Below are 20,456 nucleotides of genomic sequence, written 5' to 3' on the forward strand. Positions count from 1 at the left end.
TAATATTGTTTTGAGACCATTTTCAAGTAATAAAACAGTAATAATGGCATAATAATGCAAGAAAATATTAGAAAATATTCTCAAAGATCAACAAACTTTCAATTCTAAAGAACATTTGACACTGGAAGTGGAAGACATTTTAAATATCCAAAATAAACAAACAAAACAACAGAAACAATAAATTAATTAATTATGAAGTCTGTAAACAAAACTGTTGTTAAAAATGGCCAGTTAAGACCAAAGCACCAGACTGAAAACTTTTATCATCCAGTTTATGGTGCAAAGAGAAAAACGACAAATCATGCAAATAAAAATTATTGATCTTGTTTTAATCTATCATGCAATTAATTGACTTATTGCTTATTGTGGCAGGAATAACAATAAGAAAATACTTTACAATGCAAAATACTTGGCAGTTGGCATAAAAGCCAAAACACTGAATTACAACTCGGCATGTTTGCAGCTGATAGTCATAGGTTAAATATGTTATTCATAAAAAGAAACTATATATATTCTGGTTATTGAGTTGAACAGAAAACTTTCTATTTTACAGAGATTTTTTCTTTCTCTTTTCCATCCAGGTTATCCGAGCCAAACACCTGGAAACTGATGATGAGTCTTGGTTAGTCACCAATGTATCAACTTTATAAACATCTTGTCTAAACTGATGACTAAACATATCAGATGTTCAACATGCTCCGATGCATTCAGAGCTTTTGTTTTAGTCAACTTTCTGCTCCAGTTACACAATAAAATGAACCTGAGTTCATCTCTGTGGAATCCCATCCTCATAGTTTATTTGGGTGTAGATAATAAACAATAAGGAGGATGATTATACATAAACAATAAGGAGGATGATTATACATTACACATAGGTGTTTGGGAAGAATTTGATCAATTTGGGGGTCAATTTATCACCAATCATCCACTGAATAATACTTTAATCAAGTGAAAGTTTATAGAAAAAAGAAGTGGTCTAAGCAGGGAACCTTGTGGTACTCCATAACCAACGCTGGTGAACACAGAAAATTACTATCAGCAACATAAACAAACTGAAATCTGTCAGATAAATAAGCACCAACATAATACAACCATCTATTATGACCTGCATTCAGAGATTTTATGTCTACTTTGAACAACTATTTTTAGTGAAACCCCGTCTACTCAGTCTCTACAGTTTGTTCTGTAAAAATTCACTGATTTTTCATAGATCATGTAGAAGACATTCCCAAGAAAATGCTGCTGAAATACTTAGGCGTAATTCCAGTTGACACACAATTGGATGGCATTTGCAAAGCAGCCATTTATTTTCCTTAGTGCTATTTAGCTGTAACACACCAAAAGTGAATATAAGGAAGACTGTAGATGCTAGCTTCTTTGTTTCCTCTGCCTGTATCAATGCATATTAAGGTATATTTGGTGCTTGAATTACTAAAATAGGCAATTAAAAACTTTTTTTTGAGGCGGTCTCAAGTATTCACGAATACCGGGGTCCACTGCATTCACCACAGCAACAAATTGTGCCAGCTTAATCATTTACATTTATGTATTAATTGCCAAGTGTCCCAGCTATCAATTTGATTAAATGGGGGAGGAGGGGGCTTATCAATCATCTGCTGAGTAACACTTCAATCAAGTTAAAGTTTATAGAAAAAAGAATTGGTCAAAGCAGGGAACCTTGTGGTACTTCATAACCAACACTGGTGCACTTTATCAGAGCATAATAAGGTAAATTTGGAGTTTGAATTACTAAAAATAATCAGTTATGAGCAATTTTCTTCTTTAGGGGTCTAAAGTATTCACAAGTACCAGTGGTTCACTTTATTTCACCAAATCAACATAAATAAATTGCTAACTAGCATCTCAACTATCAGTTCTATAAATCCACTTTAAGATAAAATGACAGAAATCACTTTTACTACAAATAATACAAATGTCAATTCTTTCAATACTTAACCAGAAATTCTTTCATTTGCTATTCAGAAAATGTTAGGAAATTTTACAGAAGTTTTGCCTTGTTTGCTTATGCCTCAGGCCGGCTTTGTGTTGTATTCTGATTCAACTGTATATGAATAAAGGTAATTAAAAACGTTCCCTTTAGCTATAAACTAATTATCTCCAATTAGCTTCACCTTCGCACTTAGCAGCCTATGATAAACAATCATAAAACGGTATTAATATTGACATATAAATAATACCTGATTTAAGTCCTCATCGTTCAGCAGATGTGACTCTCTGGGTTTGAAGCAGTTTTGACATTTACTTTTGTTGAAAATGTTGGCTTGAAATTTCCGACAGGCGTTTTCTTTCAGTGACATGATGGTCGGTAAAGAAGAAAGTTTTTAAGAGGAAAAATAAAAAATAAAACAACCAGTCCCTGTTTGAGGATCCAGTCCTCCAAGGTAGACTGGGAAATTCGGGTAAAAACTGACTCCACCGAAGAAGAAACCGTGAAGTCCATCCACAGGGGGTAACCGCGCGTGGGTTCACCTGTCCTGCGTGACGTGATGCGGTTAGTAACCGCTCCGTTAAGTCAAATCAGTCATCGTGCGCGCGGGGGTCGGGCTCGTGCAGCTAACGTCGAGCTGCTAACTTTTTCTCCCCCTCCTGGAAAAGTTGTACAGTCAGCCGTTAGAAGGAAACACGCAGTCAGTGCGGGTTTTTAGTCTCTCAAACGCGTCCCGCAGCGAAGTGACGACGCTTCACAGGTGACGCTCCGGGCCTCCAGCTCGCTGCAAAAGTCCCGTCAGCCTCCATCGGCCGTAACGGCTGCACCGAAGCGAAGGAGCGGGGGGCGGGGGAAAGGGAAAGCGGAGGGGAGGGAGTCCACTTCTTCGGCCCTTTTTGGACGTTAAATGAGTGACATCGTCGTGAAACAATCTTCTCACTGCCTCTAACGTTTGTCTTCATAGCCAAACATCGCTAAAACAACTTCAAACACGCCATCCACGGAGCTGTCACGCAGCTGGATCCATTCCCGTGGTGTGGCTGCTGTGCTCTGCTGCGCAATCTGCGGTCGATGTTTTCGTGAAAATCCTCGTTCTGGCTAAACGGAGAAGGGGGCGGGGCTACGAGGAGCGGAGCGCAGAGTGGCACTTACCTCAACCAATCACATGCTGGTCACGCTTCAACTGTCCAATGAAAAGCATCAGACTGCATACTCATCTTGTTTTCGTCATAGGTGGGCTTTAAAGAGCCAACGATGGAAAACTAATGTAATCAAAAGTATTTTAACGCAATTTTTTAATTATTTAACTTTGGTTATTTTGTTTGTATTTCCTCTAACGCATGTAAAGCACTTTGAATTTCCTTGTTGCTGAAAATATGCTACACAAAATTACCTGAAATTACCTTGTAAATTAATTTAATAATAATGATGATAGTTATTATTATTATTATTAGTGTTATATTTTCTTTTTATAAACTGACATAATCAAAAGTAGTTTGACCTTTTTTTCAACAGAAAAAAATTATTTGATTTTAAATGATCTAATAATATAATGGTTATTATTATCATTTTATATATTACTTTTACAAACTGATATGATCAAATAATCAAAAGTATTTTCACAGTTTTTTCTGGAGAAAATCAAACCATTTGATTTTAAATTAAACAATAATGATCATTTTTATTGCTTGTATCATTTTTGTATTTATCTAAACCCCTGGAATCTGCCCTTTTAGGATTTTTATTAAACCAGATTGTTTCATTTGTTTATCAAATGTAAGGAACTGAAAACGTTTTAAATATTCAGGGAGTTTACATGTATTCAGTATAATTTAATTTGCATTTGTTTGTTTTTTATTATTTTACATACATAAAGAGGACTTTTGTGTTTGAAAGCAAATCTTTAGGAAATACAGTAACTGTGTGCTTTTTAATTTAGGCTGCAGGCGCCATCTGTTGGTCGTACATTTCAAATAATTGCATCCGCTGGAAATTATTTATTTATTTTTAGCTAATGTGGTGTGTTATGTCATTTTTTGAAAAGTTATGTAGTGAATGAATAAAGAAATTAAAAATGATGCAAATATTCAAAGTAAAACTCCAGTCCAAAGTTAGAAAATGTGTGCTTTACATTTGAAAATCAATAAATACACAGTTTGTGAGAAGGAAGATTTTATTTCTGGTGCTTGAAGTGGTGATGAAGCTGCAATATTAAGATGCATATGTGGTAAAACACGAAAAGAAAAATATCTCCAAACAATATTACTTAAAACATTTCAGTGATGATTTATTCACACGATTCCTCCCTGCAATCTCAAATCTGTTTCCATGTCTGTGTCCAAGAAAAGACGAGTTTTCATGTTTTAATGCAACTCAAAACAAAGTATTTCTTAGTCATCCATGCATAATTTCTCTGCTGAACATGAAATTTTGTGATTTTTTTCAATAAAGTCTAAAATTAAATAAACTGAATAACTAAAAAGACTTAAAATAATTAAAAATAATAGATTTTATGTACATTTTCCAAAGGCCATAAACAGAAAAAAACTGTCAACAAACATAACAAAGGCTGAAAGGATCAATTTTTACCCATTTGTTATCCTAAATTAAAAGGTTGATCTCTACAAATGATCCAGTATTAATCTAAACATGCTAAGCTAACATGCTAACATCTAACACTCACGGAAAGAAATGTTTATTTGGATAATTATAAAATATGCATCAGTTCAACAGTCATAACTAGAAATTCCAGAAATAGAAACACTGAATTAAATCTTACTAAATCAGTTATTTATTAAGCTATAAAAAACTGTCAACTCTTAATAAACCTGTTGTAATAATCAGAACGTCAACAGTTTCTGAGATCAAAGTATGAAAATTATCTTGCAGCTGCTTTACAGCTGCTAACTGAGGCTTTAATTTTGAATTAACTATTTATAGATAATTGTTTAATCTAACTTAAGGTGAAGCCAAATGTCAACATCAAACACCAAGAAAAGGAAATAAAGTCTAAAAATAACAAACATTTAGAAAAGATTTGCCGCCTTCTTCATGTCGTTGCGCTTCCAAAGCGGAAGTTTGTCAAATTCCTGGATTTTCATCCCGAAGATTTCAAAGAATGAATCTGGAGATAGGTGGCGCTGTGACAAACGAAGCAGGAGAGAATGAAACTAAAGAAAAACTGCAAATATAATTGTTAAACTTCACACTGATGAGTATCTGTCTCATGTTTTTACAGAAAGACAATGTTTTTGTTAAATGATCTAAATGCTGATAATCAAGGAGAGCAATGGTGAGGTCAGACACTGATGTTGGACGTGTGACTCAGTCCCAAAATGTGACATTTTACCCAACAAGCCCCTATTTCCTGCTGAAAAGCTACTTGGAAGCTAGTTTTATCTTATTTCAAGTGTACTAAGATATTTACAATAAAAGCTAGCTGAAAAATACTTGGTGAGATTTTGTGTTTTTGCAGTGAATCTGCAGAATTTACCAGAGGAACAGCAGCTACACTGCAAAAACACAACTCCTTCTAGCCTCCAACCGTTGTGCATTTGGATCTGACCGTTGTTTTACCTCGAGTCTCGTTCTGTCCACGTCTTTGGGGAGTTTCACTCGGCCTCCATTTGAGACTTTAAGGACCTCGTATGGATAGACCTTGATGGGACAAACAGAGGTAGAAGATGCTTTTAAAGGCCAGATTTACTAATTTCTGAACATTGATTTGTGTGACAAAGCAGATAATCTCAGCAATGACTTCTGAAGAAGCAACAGGACTGAAGTTAATAGCAAGCAAGATGACGATAAGAATGTAAGAAATACAACGACAAACTGAGGAATCTGAACAGATAATAGAGTAAATATAAAACAATACTTGCTTTAGGTTCCAATAAATTAGGCATAGACACTCCTCTATCCACTCGGGTTAGTGGGATCTGATCATCGGTGGTGAGCTACAGGATGAGACGTGCAGAGAGCAGGAAGTCATGGCGCGATGAATCAGCAGGTAAGCAGAGCGGATAGATTACTGGGAGGTTAATAACTGCTGAGTTATTATTACTGATTCGTTTCTAATAATGTTTATGGCTTCCTCTTTTGATTATGATCTATTATCTTTCAGTGTTATCAGTGAACATCAGTTCATTGATGTATTATTGATAAAATGAGCATTATGCTCGATAAGAATCCAAGTTTATACTGCAAAAGCACAAAATCTTACCAAGTATTTCTGTCTAAAAACTAACTTATGAGTAACTTTTCAGCAATATAAAGGAGCAATAATTCCTTAATATTAATGACAAATTATTAGTTCCACTGGCAGATTATTTCACTTATAATATGGGGAAAAATGTTTTGTTACAAGTGAAATAATCAACCAGTGGAATTAGTAATTTTTTTTTCCAATATTAAAGAATTATTTACTTAAATCTCCTTTTTCTTGTTGAAAAGTTTTTTGTAAGTTAGTTTTGTCTCATATCAAGTGGACTAAGATATTTGTACTAGAAACTGCACAAAAAACACTTGGTACGATTTAGTTTTTATTTAGTGCAGCTTCTTTTTCCTTCAGATTCAGTGAAAAAACACAAAATTTTACCAAGTAATTTTGTCTCTTTTATGGTGCAAATATCTTATTACACTTGAAATAAGACAAAACAAACTTTTCAGCTACATATAGGAGCTGGTTTTAAGAAAATAATTCCTTCATACTGATGAAAACATTCTAGTTCCACTGGCGTGGTTACCGAGCAACCATAGCCAAGCTCAGCCCGTCACCTAGCAACCAAATTCTAGTTCCACAGGCAGATTATTTCACTTGTAACATTTTTCCAATGTTATAAGTGAAATAATCCATCAGTGGAACTAGAAGTTTTTCTTCAATATTAAAGAATTAACTTAAATCAAGCTCCAATATTTTACTGAAAAGTTACTTTTAAGTTAGTTTTGTCTTATTTCACATGTAGTAAAATATTTGCATTAGTCCAAAAATTCTCGGTATTGTGTTGTTTTTGCAGTGTAGCTAATTTTCCGCCACAGAGCCGTTGGACACAGTGAAGAGAGGCGGTGATAAAAGGACGACCAGGACGAGTCGCTCTCACGCACCTTCAAGCCTGAAAGGAGAGGAGAAGAAGAAGAAAACATCACCGGTTTAAAATTAGCATCTAAAAAAGTTGGTAAAATTATGAGCAATGATGTGGAAGAGATAAAACCTGCATACTTACTGAATCTGTCAGTGCTGGTGAGGCGGTAACCAGGCGGAAAACGAGGCTTAAGCAGCAGAAAACATGAGAAATTACATTTCTAATTTTAAAAGTTTTCTCATTTTAAAATAACAAGAATAAAGTTGAAAACACGATGGCAATAAAGTCAGTATTACAAGAACAAAGTAAAAATACTGAGACTTTATTATCATATTACAATTTTATTCTTGTGCAGTTTTATTCTTGTAATGTTATCACTTTATTTTCATGTAAGTTTATTCTCACAATTTTATGACTTTATTCTCATTATTAATTGTAATTTTTAAATTCTATTAATTTCTAAAAACATTTTCCCTGGAAATACTAATACTCCATCATACTGATGTGAAGAGACATTAAATATTATTAAATTTGAATAAGTACTCATCAAATGTAGACAGCTATTTAATATTTGATTAAATATTTGTCAACCGTCCCTTTAAGAAGATTCATAATCTTGACAATGAGAATCAGTTTGACAGCTCAGCTACAGGACATGAAAATATCATATTATTATTGTCCTTCTGTAGTTATAAGTATATAAATCATTTTCAGTCTGGTTAATTTAACTCTAAAGTTTCACTGTGATCCAGTAGATTGATGAATTAAAGCCATTTTTTCCTTTCTGTTGGTGGAACAGGGACAAGTTTTGCTCACCAAACTCAGGAAGTTGTGGCTGAATCCGGGCAGAGACGCAGTTTGGGTTGAGCAGGAATCTGGATCTGTGTGAAAGTGAGACAGCAGACAGATAAGCTCCTCATGAGACGACTTACGGCTCAATTCCCCGAAACGGATCAGATTACTGAGGAAATCAGAGTTGAACTGGACTGTCCTCTTGATTAAAACATGTTTATTTCATGTATACCAAATCATACCAACTATTTGTAGTCTAGTTTCTATTCAGCTGCCACTGACAACTGAATAAAAAATCTCACAGCCTGAGTCATGAAAAAAAAATCAGCAATAATCTGGATTATGCCGAATCCAAATGTTTAAAGAAAGAAATGGGAGTTTCACCACGTTATTCATTCATTTACAAATGTCACATATTCAAACTAAACAGCTTGCTAATATTTAGTTAGCAAACTAAATATTTAACTTTACATTAATTTAAGTGTCTGATGTACGGCTGCTGTGTGGGAGACGGGAACTACAACTCCCATCTTCCACGGATTAATGAAGTTTCTATTTATCTATCTATTTACTTTGGAGCTAAATATTTAGCTTCAAATTAAATATTTAATTAATCTCACGATAAATATTTACCTTGATAGCTAAATATTTAGCTTCAAACTAAATATTTAGTTAGTTAACCAGCTAGCTGCTAACTAAATATTTAGCTAGCAAGCTAATATTTTGCTTGCTAGCTAAATCTTTACTTTGGAGGTAAATATTTAACTTCAAACAAAAATATTTAGTTAAGTTGAAGCTACATATTTTGCTAGTGAGCTAAGCATTTAGCTTACTAGCAAAAATATTTAGCTTCCTAGCTAAATATTTAAAGAGTTATATATCTACCTTCAAGCTAAATATTTAATTTGCTAATTAAATGTTTAGTTTGAAACTTTATTGAATAAAATAGTAAAAATATGACTTTGAAAAACTAGCCCTGATTTTTTTCTTTATTATTGCTCTTGATTTTTGACTGTAACTTTACAAACTTCATGCAGTTCAGCTTCAGTAAAATGTCTTTATAATTCAGAGCTTTTCCTAAAGTTTAAGGTCAACCTTAAAGCTAATCACATGTAAGTCAAAACATATTTCATATAACACAGTTTTATAAAAATGTTAGTGTGTCAATAGTCACTTGACTGAAGGTTAATAATTGTCACTGAAAGCTCTACCTGGCTGTTTGTAAACTGGACGCCTCCTGTGCAAATCGAAGCTTTCACCTGCTGGAAGGAGGACAGTAACTGTTAGCTGCTAACTGTTAGCTGCTAACTGTTAGCTGCTAACTGTTAGCAGGACGTTTGTTTCTCTGGATGTTTCGATCAGAATCGCTGCTTCGATGTTCTTGGTTTTCTGCTACTTAGTGTTTGACAAATATTAAAAAGAAAATACTTCAGTCAGTGACTCCTGCTGATTGATTGTTCTTATTGATACCAAACAGGATAAAAACAAACACAACCTTAGGAATGCTTAGATAAACCTTGGGATATTTATTGTAATAGAAAATGTTCAATAAAATGCTCAGAAACAGAAAAACTAATCAAAATCTGAAATTAAACCAGTTTTGTTTTCAGTAATGTAGATCAGGTCTGGAGTCTGACCACTAGGTGGCTCTGTTTCACCGGAAAATAATATTTTTCTTCTTTGTTGCAGTCATATTCAATAAATTAGAATATTATTGATGAGTTCATTTGTTATATAAGTAAATTACCCACAGATTAATGTCTTCAAGCCTTTATTTCTGTTAGATATGATGATTTTCTGATTTCAACCAATGAAAACACAACATTTAAGATTAGAATACCACAACACACCATTAAATTTAATAAAAAGTATTTTTAAAGTTTCTAGTTTATAATGTTGGGCCACATTTTGGACACCTCTGTCTTGGTTTTCTTTCAACTGTAACTCCATGTGAAAAACAAAGATGTATTATTTTCCTTAAACTTCACATCGTGCTCAACTTTGTGTTTATCTATCATAAAATATTTTTTTCTGAAATGAAGGAAAAGGAAATGAGCAGATGAGTTTTAGAAAGAAATGTGTGATTAAAGGAGAAGCAGGGCAGGTTTCATTTTTTTCCACAGGTGGTAAAAAGGGGGAACCCTGTAACTTTAAGGAGGTAAAATGATACAGGAAGTGATGGAAAAGTGGAAAAACATAGAGAAGGAGAGTAAAGAATGAACATTGTAATTTTCTGTAATTATTTCTGCGTTTGTTTTTCACCTGGTCGGTGGAAATGCTGCGGTGATCTGGACAGAGCCGGACTGTAGCTGTGTCGACACCACATGGTTTGACCTCCAAACGGACCGTCACTTGAAGATTTTGGCACACACGGTCTCGTTTCAAAGTTCTCCTTTAAAAAATGGATGGAAAAGATGGAGATGAGCGACTGGTTGGGTTTTAACCTGCATGAGGAGAGAAGGTGGTTTTTACCTCTGTGGTTTCAGACACGTTTCCTGGTGACTGAAGCAGAAAAAAGAGGAAAAATCAATGCAGTTACAGAAACTTAACTTCCTGTACAAGAAGGAACCAGAAAACTGTCACTCAGATTGTTCTCAGATAGTTTAGCATTAAATCTAAAGCTAAAAGTTTAGGATACGTCTTTATTGCAAATGTTAAAGCTGCAGTAGGAGTTATGCCAATGAGGAGCGGCGGGCAGTGCTAGCCAAAAAGTTAGCAGCGGTAACGCTAACACACAAACAACCGCTAGTTCTGCTGACGCTAAAGTGCTATGCTAAAACATAGCACTTCATTGAGGAGGCTCTGAATACAATATGTGTGAATTTTTTAATTTTTTTGTTTCATCACCAACATGATAGCATAAGGCCACTGCAGACAGAAATAAAAGGAGGAGTAAATTTCCACCAAAAACTCGGAAGTTGTGAGATTAATCTTGAGAAATTTTCTAGAAAATACTTGGAAATCTCTGATTATGAAAAGCCTAAAGTTTGCTAGAAAGAAATTTAATTTTGAGATCAATCTCAGAAATTTTCTAGAAAAAAACTTTTCAGTTTTAAAAGTCACAATTTTTTTACTTTTCAAATTATTAAGTCCCTAATTTATTAATATTATGTAAAAGTTCTACTTCCACTGGCAGATTATTACTTATAATGTTATTAGTGAAATAATCTGCCAGTGGAACTAGAACTGGGTTGCTAGGTAACAGGCTGGGCTTGGCCACGGTTGCTAGGTAACAGGCTGGGCTTGGCCACGGCTGCTAGGTAACAGGCTAGGCTTGGCCGCGGTTGCTAGGTAACAGGCTGGCTTGGCCGCGGTTGCTAGGTAACGGTGTCAGTAGAAGTAGAACTTTTTCATCAATATCAATATATTATTGACTCTAAATAAGCTCTTATGTGTTGCTGAAAAGTTACTTGTAAGTTAGTTTTGTCTTATTTCTACTCAGATATTTACAATAAAAACTAGAAAAAAATACCTGCAGTTCAATTTTTATTGTAACAAACCCTGAATATCTGTGTTTTCCCTTTAGAGTTATGCTCTGCTTTGTGAAGATTCGTCACATAAAATCCAGTTTAAGCTGTGATGTGTGAAGTGTGGAACAGTTAAAACACAGATCTGTGTCTGAAGGCGTTACCTCGGTCAGGCTTCGTCCGGTTGCAGCGTCTCCTCCGGCATCCAGAGCGCAGGAGTTCACAGGTTTATAGGAAATCATGTCTGGATGCTCTATATCATATATAGCCTTGACTCTGGGAATTGCTGCTAAGTCTCGGTAATCAATAATCTCATTATCTACTTTTGCCTGGAAGAAGGAGCGGAGACATTCACAGACACATACAGAGACAGTGGAGGTTAGGCTGAAGGGAAACTGACAGGTTTACGTCTCAGCAGGGAGGAATCAAGCTTTAATCCCTCAGCACCATGACTCCCCTGCCGTTGGCACTTCATAGCCTGAGTCTAACAGCTCTTCCTCCTGTTTCTGTTCAGATCAAGGCTTTTGGTTCACACGGTGCTTTGATGGGAATTAAAGTGTTTTTCTTTTAAAAAGCCACAGTGAAAGGCGAAATGCAGGAAAACACACCAAAGCACCATTTCATTAAGCAGCTCAGCCTAATAAGAGGCTGACTCACTCTAATGGAGAAAATGTAAACTAAAATCACATTTTCTCAAAACAATGAAAGCTACTTCCGATCAGTCAAGGTTCAGAAATCTTTAGAAAATCTAAGTATGAAGAAAATGACTCTTATGCAGCTTCCACAAAATGTCCTAAAACGAAACATCTTTCATAATCGCCTCATCCAGGTGACTGCCCTGTATGAATGAAAGTGTTTAACTGAAACAAGGTGCAAAACATGGAGAACACTGCAAAAAAATGAACATTACCATAGATTTAGGTCTAGTTTCTACCGCAAATATCTTATTTCACTTAAAATAAGATCAAACTGACATATAAGTAACTTTTCAAGAAGCTATAGGAGCTTGTTTTTGTTGAGAGTCAATAATTCCTTAATATTGGTGAAAATGTTTTAGTTCCACTGGTGCTGTTACCTAGCAACCCCAGCCAAGCCCAGGCCATCGCCTAGCAACCCATTTCTAGTTCCACTGGCAGATTATTCACTTACAAGATGAGAAAAATGTCTTATTAATTCTAGTGCTTTATTTAAAAAAAATATTAAGGAATTATTTCCTGAAAACAAGCTCCTATATTGTACTAAAAAGTTACTTATAAGTTGGTTTTGTCTTATTTCAAGTGCACCAAGATACTCACACTAGAAACTAGACCCATAGTACTTGGTAGGATTTTGTGTTTTTGCAGTGTAAGAGAAGATTCTGTAAACGGAGCAGAGTCAGAACTTACACAGATGGTTCTGCCGGGGCTGCTGGGAGTGCAGGATCCGGGTCGAGAGCAGGAGCTTTCAGATGACGATCTGTTGGGCTGGAGAACAACAAACAGTCTGAATGTTCCTCAGGTTAGGGAGGCAAGCAGCAACGATTCAACAACCAACAACATTGAGGGAGGAATGTCAGTACAACCTTACAGCTTTGAAAAGCAGAAGTGGAGCCTGCTGCACAACCAACAAGAACGCAGTAAGTGGTTTCTGATTGGTAAGTCAACAACTAAACACTTTATCTTTTTCAGCAGCCATTGTACAGACCATATAGCGGGAAAACCAGCTGACCAAATGCCATGGAGCTCTGCTGGGGTTGCTAGGTAACAGGCAGAACTCTGCTGGCGTTGCTAGGTAATGGGCAGAACTCTGCTGGGGTTGCTAGGCAATGCCGCAGTGCCTGCTGATTTGTGACGTTGCATTCTGGAGTTTTTTGAAACGGCTCAATGTCCAGACAACAAAACTCTTTAATTTAATGTCAAAAACAGCTGGGTAAACAGAGTGCACACATCTGACGTCTGACACGAGCTGCATTTATGAAATGAGACAGAAAATATTAAAACATTTCATGATATTCTAATTGTTTGAGCTCTACTTTTATTACAAATTTATTTTTGCTGTGGATGTGAGAGCAAACTGGGATGCTGCTGTGAATTTAGGAAAATCTGCACAAAACACAAAAATCTGAAAAAAAACAACAAAAAAAACAGCAAATCATGCACCAAAATCAGTAAAGGAGTGAAAAATTCTCTAATATGCCAAAAAATTAGTATTTTTATTCAATTTTAAGTAATAACCTACCTTACTCCAGCTAAGTTTCAAAGTTTTATCCAACATTTTGTCATGCTGCAATTATAAACTTTATTTGGATTTGATGTGGCCATCGGTTCATCCAGTTAATTAGTCTGGAATGAATTAATGACATTCTATTTGAAAACCAAATAGTGACAAAATAAGCAATATTTTCAATTCAAAAACCTTTCTGTGCTGCTGAATGAGCAAAAACATTTATTGTTTTTAATCTGTCAAACCAACAGATTGGTATGATGGCGTATTAGAAAAAAGGAAGAGAATATTTCTGCCTTTGCTACAAAAAACAGAAATTTTTAGATTAATCTCAGAAGTTTCTAAACTTTTATATTTCCATGAGGGCAAAAACGTTTTTCAGAGCCGTTTTCATTAATTCTTAATGAAACTCATTAGGAATTAATTACTGGCTGTTGCATGACAAAATGTTTAGAGTTGCTGGATGTTTTTCATGCTTGGTTTGGCGCTGACCTCCAGCAGTGCAGAAAAACAAACTACAAACAGTAATGACCTTCAGTTCACGTGGAGGGAAAAAGAAATCAAGACATGGAGTCTTTGGTCTGCTGACCTGGAAAGGAAATGTGAACATGTGATGTTGTGAAGCTAACGCTACGTTAAAGAGCGTGAAGCTTGAGAGAAACGGCACAGCTGGTAAAACCAAAGAGAGATTCTGGTTTTGAATCTTTACATTTCTGAAGGAGCTCACCCTGCAGCTCTCTGCTCTGCTGCTGTCTTTGCAGTTTGGATGCCAGATTGTTGAACCTGTGAAAATGTCGACAGTTAGCTTAAAAAACCAGAAACGTTCCACAACCAAGAGCCAGGGCTGGGCAATAAATCAGTTTTATTGATTCAGTGAAATTTATGAAGATTTAATTTTTGGAAAATTTGGACTTTTTAACTCCTTGGTTTTCCATAGTTCATGGCGGCCATCTTGTTTGACAGTCTATTTATCTCAACTTTACCACAACATTTTAGGGTTAGGCTATGATTTCTTTTTTTTTATTATTATTTGAATAAAGTCAGAATATTACAAAAATACAGCTGTAAATGAAAACACTGGAAATAATAAGAGAATTAAGTTTTAATATTACCAGAATAAGTCGTAATATTAGGAGAACGAAGTCGTAATTTTATGAGAAAATAAAATCATGAAAAATAAAAACTTAAAATGAGGAATGTTGAGCATCTTGGCGAAATGATGGTGTGTTAGAGACATTTTAGACAGAAAAAACAGTTATTTCTGGCATAATGTCTCTCAAAACCAGGAATTTTCAGTTTTAAAAGTCAGAAATTTCCATGTTTTTTTTATTTTATTTTTTTTAGATTTTTTTTAAATCTCAAAATTTCTGTTTTTTTAGTAAATATTTTTACGTTTTAGACTCAGAAATTTCTTAGTTTTTTCTAGAAATTTTCTGAGATTAATCTAAAAGTTCTTTTTCAAGCTAATTTTAAACTTTTCAAACTCAGGAATGTCTGACTATATCCTGGTAATGAGACAATTTTGAAAAATTGTAGCATAATACTGTACAAAACCACTGTTTAAAAATATTTTCTGTCATTTATAATTTATTCTTCAGAAAATAAATTAAGGTGGGAAATTGATTAAAATCAGATCTGTTATGTTAGATTTTATTTTTTTTCTACTCAGAGTAACAACCTCATCAGACTGAATCAGCCGTACTCACCCTGAACGTACATTTCCTCTCCTTCTGTGAACATTTTGCCACATCGGCTGCATTTTGCACAGCCGGGGTGATAATGTCGTTCTCCAGCCTACAAACAGGAAACAGGCGGATCAGACTGTATCAGTCATATTGTTCAATGTTCCATTTATTATCATCAGTGTTAAAAATCTCTGACCTATTATGCTTCTTTGAGCAGGTTAGGACCTGTTGTCTATAGAAAACATATTCATTACATTTTTGCTTCAAATTATTCTTAAATAATGAGATTTTAGGGTCAGTTCTGCCTATTTTGAGTCCCTTTCAGAATTCCTAGGTTGCTAGGTAACGGGCTGGGCTTGGGTGGGGTTGCTAGGAAACGGCGCATTGCCAGTCTAACGTCTCTTAACATTCGGGAAGTTTTTGAAAAGGCTCATGTTCCAGACACCAAAAAAACATAAATTTATTCTCAGAAAAAAAACAACTGGGAGGTTTTAAAGCATCGGATCTGTTTTCAGAAGCAGCTGAGATCCAAATAGGGTTAAAAAAACGGACAAAAAAGAAATGTTGCTAAAAACAAACAACATGACCTTTCTCACCTCAAGTAGTTTTCCTGTTATGAACCTCTGACACGCTTCACATTTGACCCCAAACTGAGCCTGGTAGTCCCTCTCGCAGTACGGGAAGCCATCCCTGACACATGAGAGCACACACTTTCTGGTTGGTTCAGATTTTAGAAAATATCTTTGGTTTATTAAAGCTAGCTAAATAAGGCAAACCTACAGGAAAGCATGAATGGAAGGGGGTGTACTTACTTATTGATGTACTCCCCACTCAGGATCCTCCTGCAGGTTTTACATTTGAAGCAGCCGAGGTGCCACTGAGCTCCCAGCGCCAACAGAGCCTGGCCGTTCTTAATGTCTCTGCCGCAACCAGAACAATCTGATGGACAAAAACACAAACATACTCACATTCAAAAATACTTTATTAATCCCAAAGGGAAATTAAACAACGTCCGGGAATGAACTTCATGGTTTATACTGATATAACTAAAAATAAAATTCCCCTCTCACCCTCCGCGGGTGGTCTCTCTTTCATCCTCTGAGCTCAGGTCCTCTACCAGAGGCCTGGGAGCTTGAGGTTCTCCTCCAGTATCTTGGCTGTGCCTAGAACTGCACATTTCTGGACTGAGATGTCTGATGTTGTTCCTGGGATCTGTTTGAGCCACTGCTCCAGTTTGGGGGTGACTGCCCCGAGGGCCCTGATGACCACTGTTCTAGTGGCTCTAATTGTTTTGCTTCTGTATAAATTTACTTAACGGAAAGTAGCTTATTGATACACTTCAATGTTAATTTAAGAAAACAAATTAGAGAATCTTTAAAAATTAATTCAGTTCAGTTTGGCTGTTATTAGACGGTGATCTGATCTTATTGGCAGCCTGAAATCCTTTAAAGGGCCGCAATCTTTAACACCCCAGGAGGTTTAGAGGATCAAACCTCATGATTTATTATATTTTATATGAGAGTGAAGGTATAACCACTTACTGTTGGGATGTCGGATGTGATTAGACGGTGACGCAGGTTCAGTGCAGCGCTGACAGAGACATTCTTTTCCCCTGAAGGTAACGAAGTCGCCTGCAGGGAAGGGCTGCCTGAGACGCAGAGAAAATAAACAGAGATAAGACCAAACCGTCCCTCCCTCAACCTGAAGCTGGCAGATTATTGTGTTTAATTACTTGCACATGGTGCACACAAAGCAGGCCGGGTGGTAGGACTTCCCCAGGACGGTGACCACTTCCCCCTCCACGAATTCGCCACAGTTGGTGCACGGCGTGCCGTGGAGGCGCTGGAAGTCCACCGGGCAGAGGCAGTCGCCGTTCCTCATAAAGAAGCCGCTCAGAGCCAGATCACAGCCGCACACTGGGGGAAAGGGAGGCATTTTAAAAAATCTGCATCAGCTGCTGGACATCGTATTGTTTAGTATTTATCGTTAGCAAAAAAAATCAATTAATTGCATGATAAATTAAAACAATAATATTAATAATAAATAATAATTCCCATTTGCACGATTTATTGTTTTCTCTCTCTTTTTTACCAAAATCTGGTCCGTCGGTCTCAACTAGACTTTTTTAAGGGTTAGTTGAGACCAACTAAATTATTGCTAACTAAATATTTAACTAGCAACCTAAATATTTAGCAAGCAAGCTAAATATTTAGCTACCTAAATACGTAGCTAGCTAGATAGCAAGTTAAATAATATTTAGCTGGCTAGCAGCTAAATATTTATCTTGGTGGCCAAATATTTTGCTATGAAGCTAAATATTTAGCCATCCAGCTAAATATTTAGCTAGTTAGCAAGTCTATACTGGTTAATGTATTTGGATTCATCTTGTTCAAATACTTAGCTTAGCTAGTAAGCTATGCATTTAGCTTGGTGGAAAAATATTTAGATAACCTATTTAGTTAGCTTGCAAACTAAGAATTTAGCAGGTACTTAGCTAGTAGCTAACAAGCTAAATATTTATCTTACTAGCTAAATATTTTGAAAGCAAGCTAAATATTTAGGTCCAAGTTAACTATTTAGCTTGGAAAGTAAATATTTAATTTGAAATTAAATGCTTAGTTTGAAAGCTAAATATTTAGCTTCATAGCCAAATATTTAATTTGGAACTACAAGGTGAATGACACGGTGAAAACATCATTGAAAAATTAACACTATTTTTTTATCCTTCTATGACACACTAAACAAACCAAAATATGGCTGTTAATTTTTTATTGTGTAACTTTGCAAACATCATAGTTAAAGCCAGGTTATTGTACTTGAAAGTGATGGATGACTCTACAGTTAAGTAAAGGGAACACTGTCTAATTTCTCAGAGAAATGCTCAGATGGAAGCTAAGGTTTCACAGTCTGAAGTATCGTCTTTTATTAGACTGTTGTCACATTTTGGACTCCATACGAACAACTGAATGTAACCAGAGCTTATGTAATCACACCTGAAACAGTCTAAAGATGGGCTGTAAGTTATTGCCAGTCTAATGAAAAAGATGAATCTGTCTGACCAGACTTTCTGAAACGTTGCTGATCGGGTCATGCATGTAAATCTTTGTCTCTGTCAGCTAAGTGGCAGCTGCCACTGACGTCCTTTCCTCTGCACTTGTTTGGAGACATTTGATACTCTGTCCTTCAGAATGCACCGGGATGCCAGAAACAGATTTACGCCGCTCTATTCTGGTCCGCTGAGACTCACTCAGAGAAAAACTGTAGGATTTAAATCACTTTCTTCACTATGACTGTTTATTTATTATAACCTTACAGAGTATTTTGGTCTATTTTTTAATGTAAATATTCTAGTTCACTTGAAATAAGACAAAACTATCTTCAGCAAGACATAGGAGCTTGTTCCACTTAAAATTATTTCACTAATAATATGAGAAAAATGTCTCACTATAAATGAAACAATCTGCCAGTGGAACAAGGATTTTTGGAACAATATCCAGGACATATTTATTTAAAGCAAGCTCTTATATCTTACTTGTAAGTCAGTTTGTCTTATTTCAAATGTATTAAAATATTTATTTATTCTAGAACTATCTAGTGTTGCTGCTGATCCTTGGATATATTCTGCAGATTCACTGCAAAACACAAAATCTTATCAAGTGATTATGATCCAGTTTCCAGTGCAAATATCTTAGTACACTTGACATAAGACAAANTTCACTATGACTGTTTATTAATTATAACCTTACAGAGTATTTTGGTCTATTTTTTAATGTAAATATTCTAGTTCACTTGAAATAAGACAAAACTATCTTCAGCAAGACATAGGAGCTTGTTCCACTTAAAATTATTTCACTAATAATATGAGAAAAATGTCTCACTATAAATGAAACAATCTGCCAGTGGAACAAGGATTTTTGGAACAATATCCAGGACATATTTATTTAAAGCAAGCTCTTATATCTTACTTGTAAGTCAGTTTGTCTTATTTCAAATGTATTAAAATATTTATTTATTCTAGAACTATCTAGTGTTGCTGCTGATCCTTGGATATATTCTGCAGATTCACTGCAAAACACAAAATCTTATCAAGTGATTTTGATCCAGTTTCCAGTGCAAATATCTTAGTACACTTGACATAAGACAAAACTAACTTACAAGAACGTTTAGTCAAAACTTAGGAGCTTGTTTAAGTAAGTAATTCCTCAGTACTGATGAAAAAGTTCTAGTTCCACTGGCGCCGTTACCTAGCAACCCCAGCTAAGCCTAGCTTGTTACTTAGCAACCCCAGCTAAGCCCAGCCTGTTACCTAGCAACCCCAGCTAAGCCCAGCCTGTTACTTAGCAACAAAGTTCTAGTTCCACCGGCAGATTATTTCACTTATAAGACATTTTTCTCATGTTATAAGTGAAAAATATGGAAGCGAAACTAAAACTATGTCATCAACATTGATGCTTAATTTACTTAAAACAAGCTCATAAATCTTGGTAAAAAGTTAATTTTGTCTTATTTCAACTGTATTAAGATATTTGCATTAGAAACTACACCAAAAATACTTTGTAAACATTACCACCATATTAACTTACAAAAACATACAACAAGAACTGAAACTCCCGATTAACCTGATATGTGACACTCATCTGATTCTAAACATTTAAATCCACGTTTCTACAAATTCAGAGTTTTTCTCCTGCTGAAAGTGTCTTTGTTTTCTCCAGGCCGTAAACAGCAGAGAGTCGGCAACAACATGAGCAGCTTGTCAGGACTGATTAGTCAGGACAAAGGCTCGCTGCGGGAAATATGTCCGCTATGAAGCCGGGTAACTCTGCTGACTGCAAACCCAGGAGGATCTCACAACAACCCATTCCAGATGACTGGAATAAATTCAGATTCACGAGGCTTAAAGATCCATTAGTTTGTTAAAAAAATAGAATAAAGGCTGGGTTACATTAGATCTTTGTCTAAGTGTAAAATAAATGTTAAAGGTGCTTCCATGAACAGGTCAGGATAGGTCTATGGTCTACACAAAACATGTTCACCACGTCTAGTTACTCTTAGATAATGAGATTTCAATCTGATCAGTTCTGTATATTTTAAGCTCCTTATAGTGCAAACAGCTCAGTACATTTCTTCATAAAACTAATTTACAAGGAACTTTCCAGCAAATATAGGAGTTTATTTTGAGTCAATAATTCCTTAATATGTTCTATTTTCACTGGCAGATTATTTCACTAATAAAAAGTGAAACAGGTTATAAGTTAACTTATAACTTTTCCAATATGTAATT

At 35.5% G+C, this 20,456-nt stretch overlaps 2 protein-coding genes across 13 annotated transcripts in view; both read right to left on the bottom strand.

Annotated features, from left to right (window-relative positions):
• Positions 1–3,063, bottom strand: part of mprip (myosin phosphatase Rho interacting protein) — a 58,853-nt gene extending 55,790 nt beyond the window's left edge. For 3 of the 5 annotated variants that reach the window (XM_016664050.1, XM_016664049.1, XM_016664047.1), the window contains exon 1: positions 2,199–3,062. In XM_016664050.1, coding sequence (XP_016519536.1) covers positions 2,199–2,318 — 120 coding nt within the window. In that variant the 5' untranslated portion in view covers positions 2,319–3,062. Of the gene's footprint in view, positions 1–2,198 lie in introns of all 5 variants that reach the window. The other 2 variants (XM_016664048.1, XM_016664051.1) reach the window with 2 other exon arrangements.
• A 1,799-nt stretch (positions 3,064–4,862) lies between these two features.
• Positions 4,863–20,456, bottom strand: part of LOC103156093 (actin-binding LIM protein 1-like) — a 22,334-nt gene continuing 6,740 nt past the window's right edge. For 2 of the 8 annotated variants that reach the window (XM_016664055.1, XM_007578013.2), the window contains exons 3-20: positions 16,905–17,088; positions 16,714–16,820; positions 15,985–16,111; positions 15,769–15,862; positions 15,194–15,281; positions 14,215–14,270; positions 14,020–14,076; positions 12,671–12,748; positions 11,450–11,614; positions 10,291–10,320; positions 10,081–10,210; positions 9,030–9,080; positions 7,843–7,907; positions 7,168–7,213; positions 7,049–7,056; positions 5,827–5,901; positions 5,525–5,605; positions 4,863–5,088 (exon numbers count right to left, since the gene is read on the bottom strand). In XM_016664055.1, the coding sequence (XP_016519541.1) occupies positions 4,975–5,088; positions 5,525–5,605; positions 5,827–5,901; positions 7,049–7,056; positions 7,168–7,213; positions 7,843–7,907; positions 9,030–9,080; positions 10,081–10,210; positions 10,291–10,320; positions 11,450–11,614; positions 12,671–12,748; positions 14,020–14,076; positions 14,215–14,270; positions 15,194–15,281; positions 15,769–15,862; positions 15,985–16,111; positions 16,714–16,820; positions 16,905–17,088 (1,556 nt within the window). In that variant the 3' untranslated portion in view covers positions 4,863–4,974. The remainder of the gene's footprint in view (positions 5,089–5,524; positions 5,606–5,826; positions 5,902–7,048; positions 7,057–7,167; positions 7,214–7,842; positions 7,908–9,029; positions 9,081–10,080; positions 10,211–10,290; positions 10,321–11,449; positions 11,615–12,670; positions 12,749–14,019; positions 14,077–14,214; positions 14,271–15,193; positions 15,282–15,768; positions 15,863–15,984; positions 16,112–16,713; positions 16,821–16,904; positions 17,089–20,456) is intronic. The other 6 variants (XM_016664056.1, XM_007578014.2, XM_016664057.1 and 3 more) reach the window with 5 other exon arrangements.

This window comes from Poecilia formosa, unplaced genomic scaffold (genome assembly GCF_000485575.1).
Source record: "Poecilia formosa unplaced genomic scaffold, Poecilia_formosa-5.1.2 Scaffold463, whole genome shotgun sequence".
In the NCBI taxonomy this organism is placed as follows: domain Eukaryota; kingdom Metazoa; phylum Chordata; class Actinopteri; order Cyprinodontiformes; family Poeciliidae; genus Poecilia; species Poecilia formosa.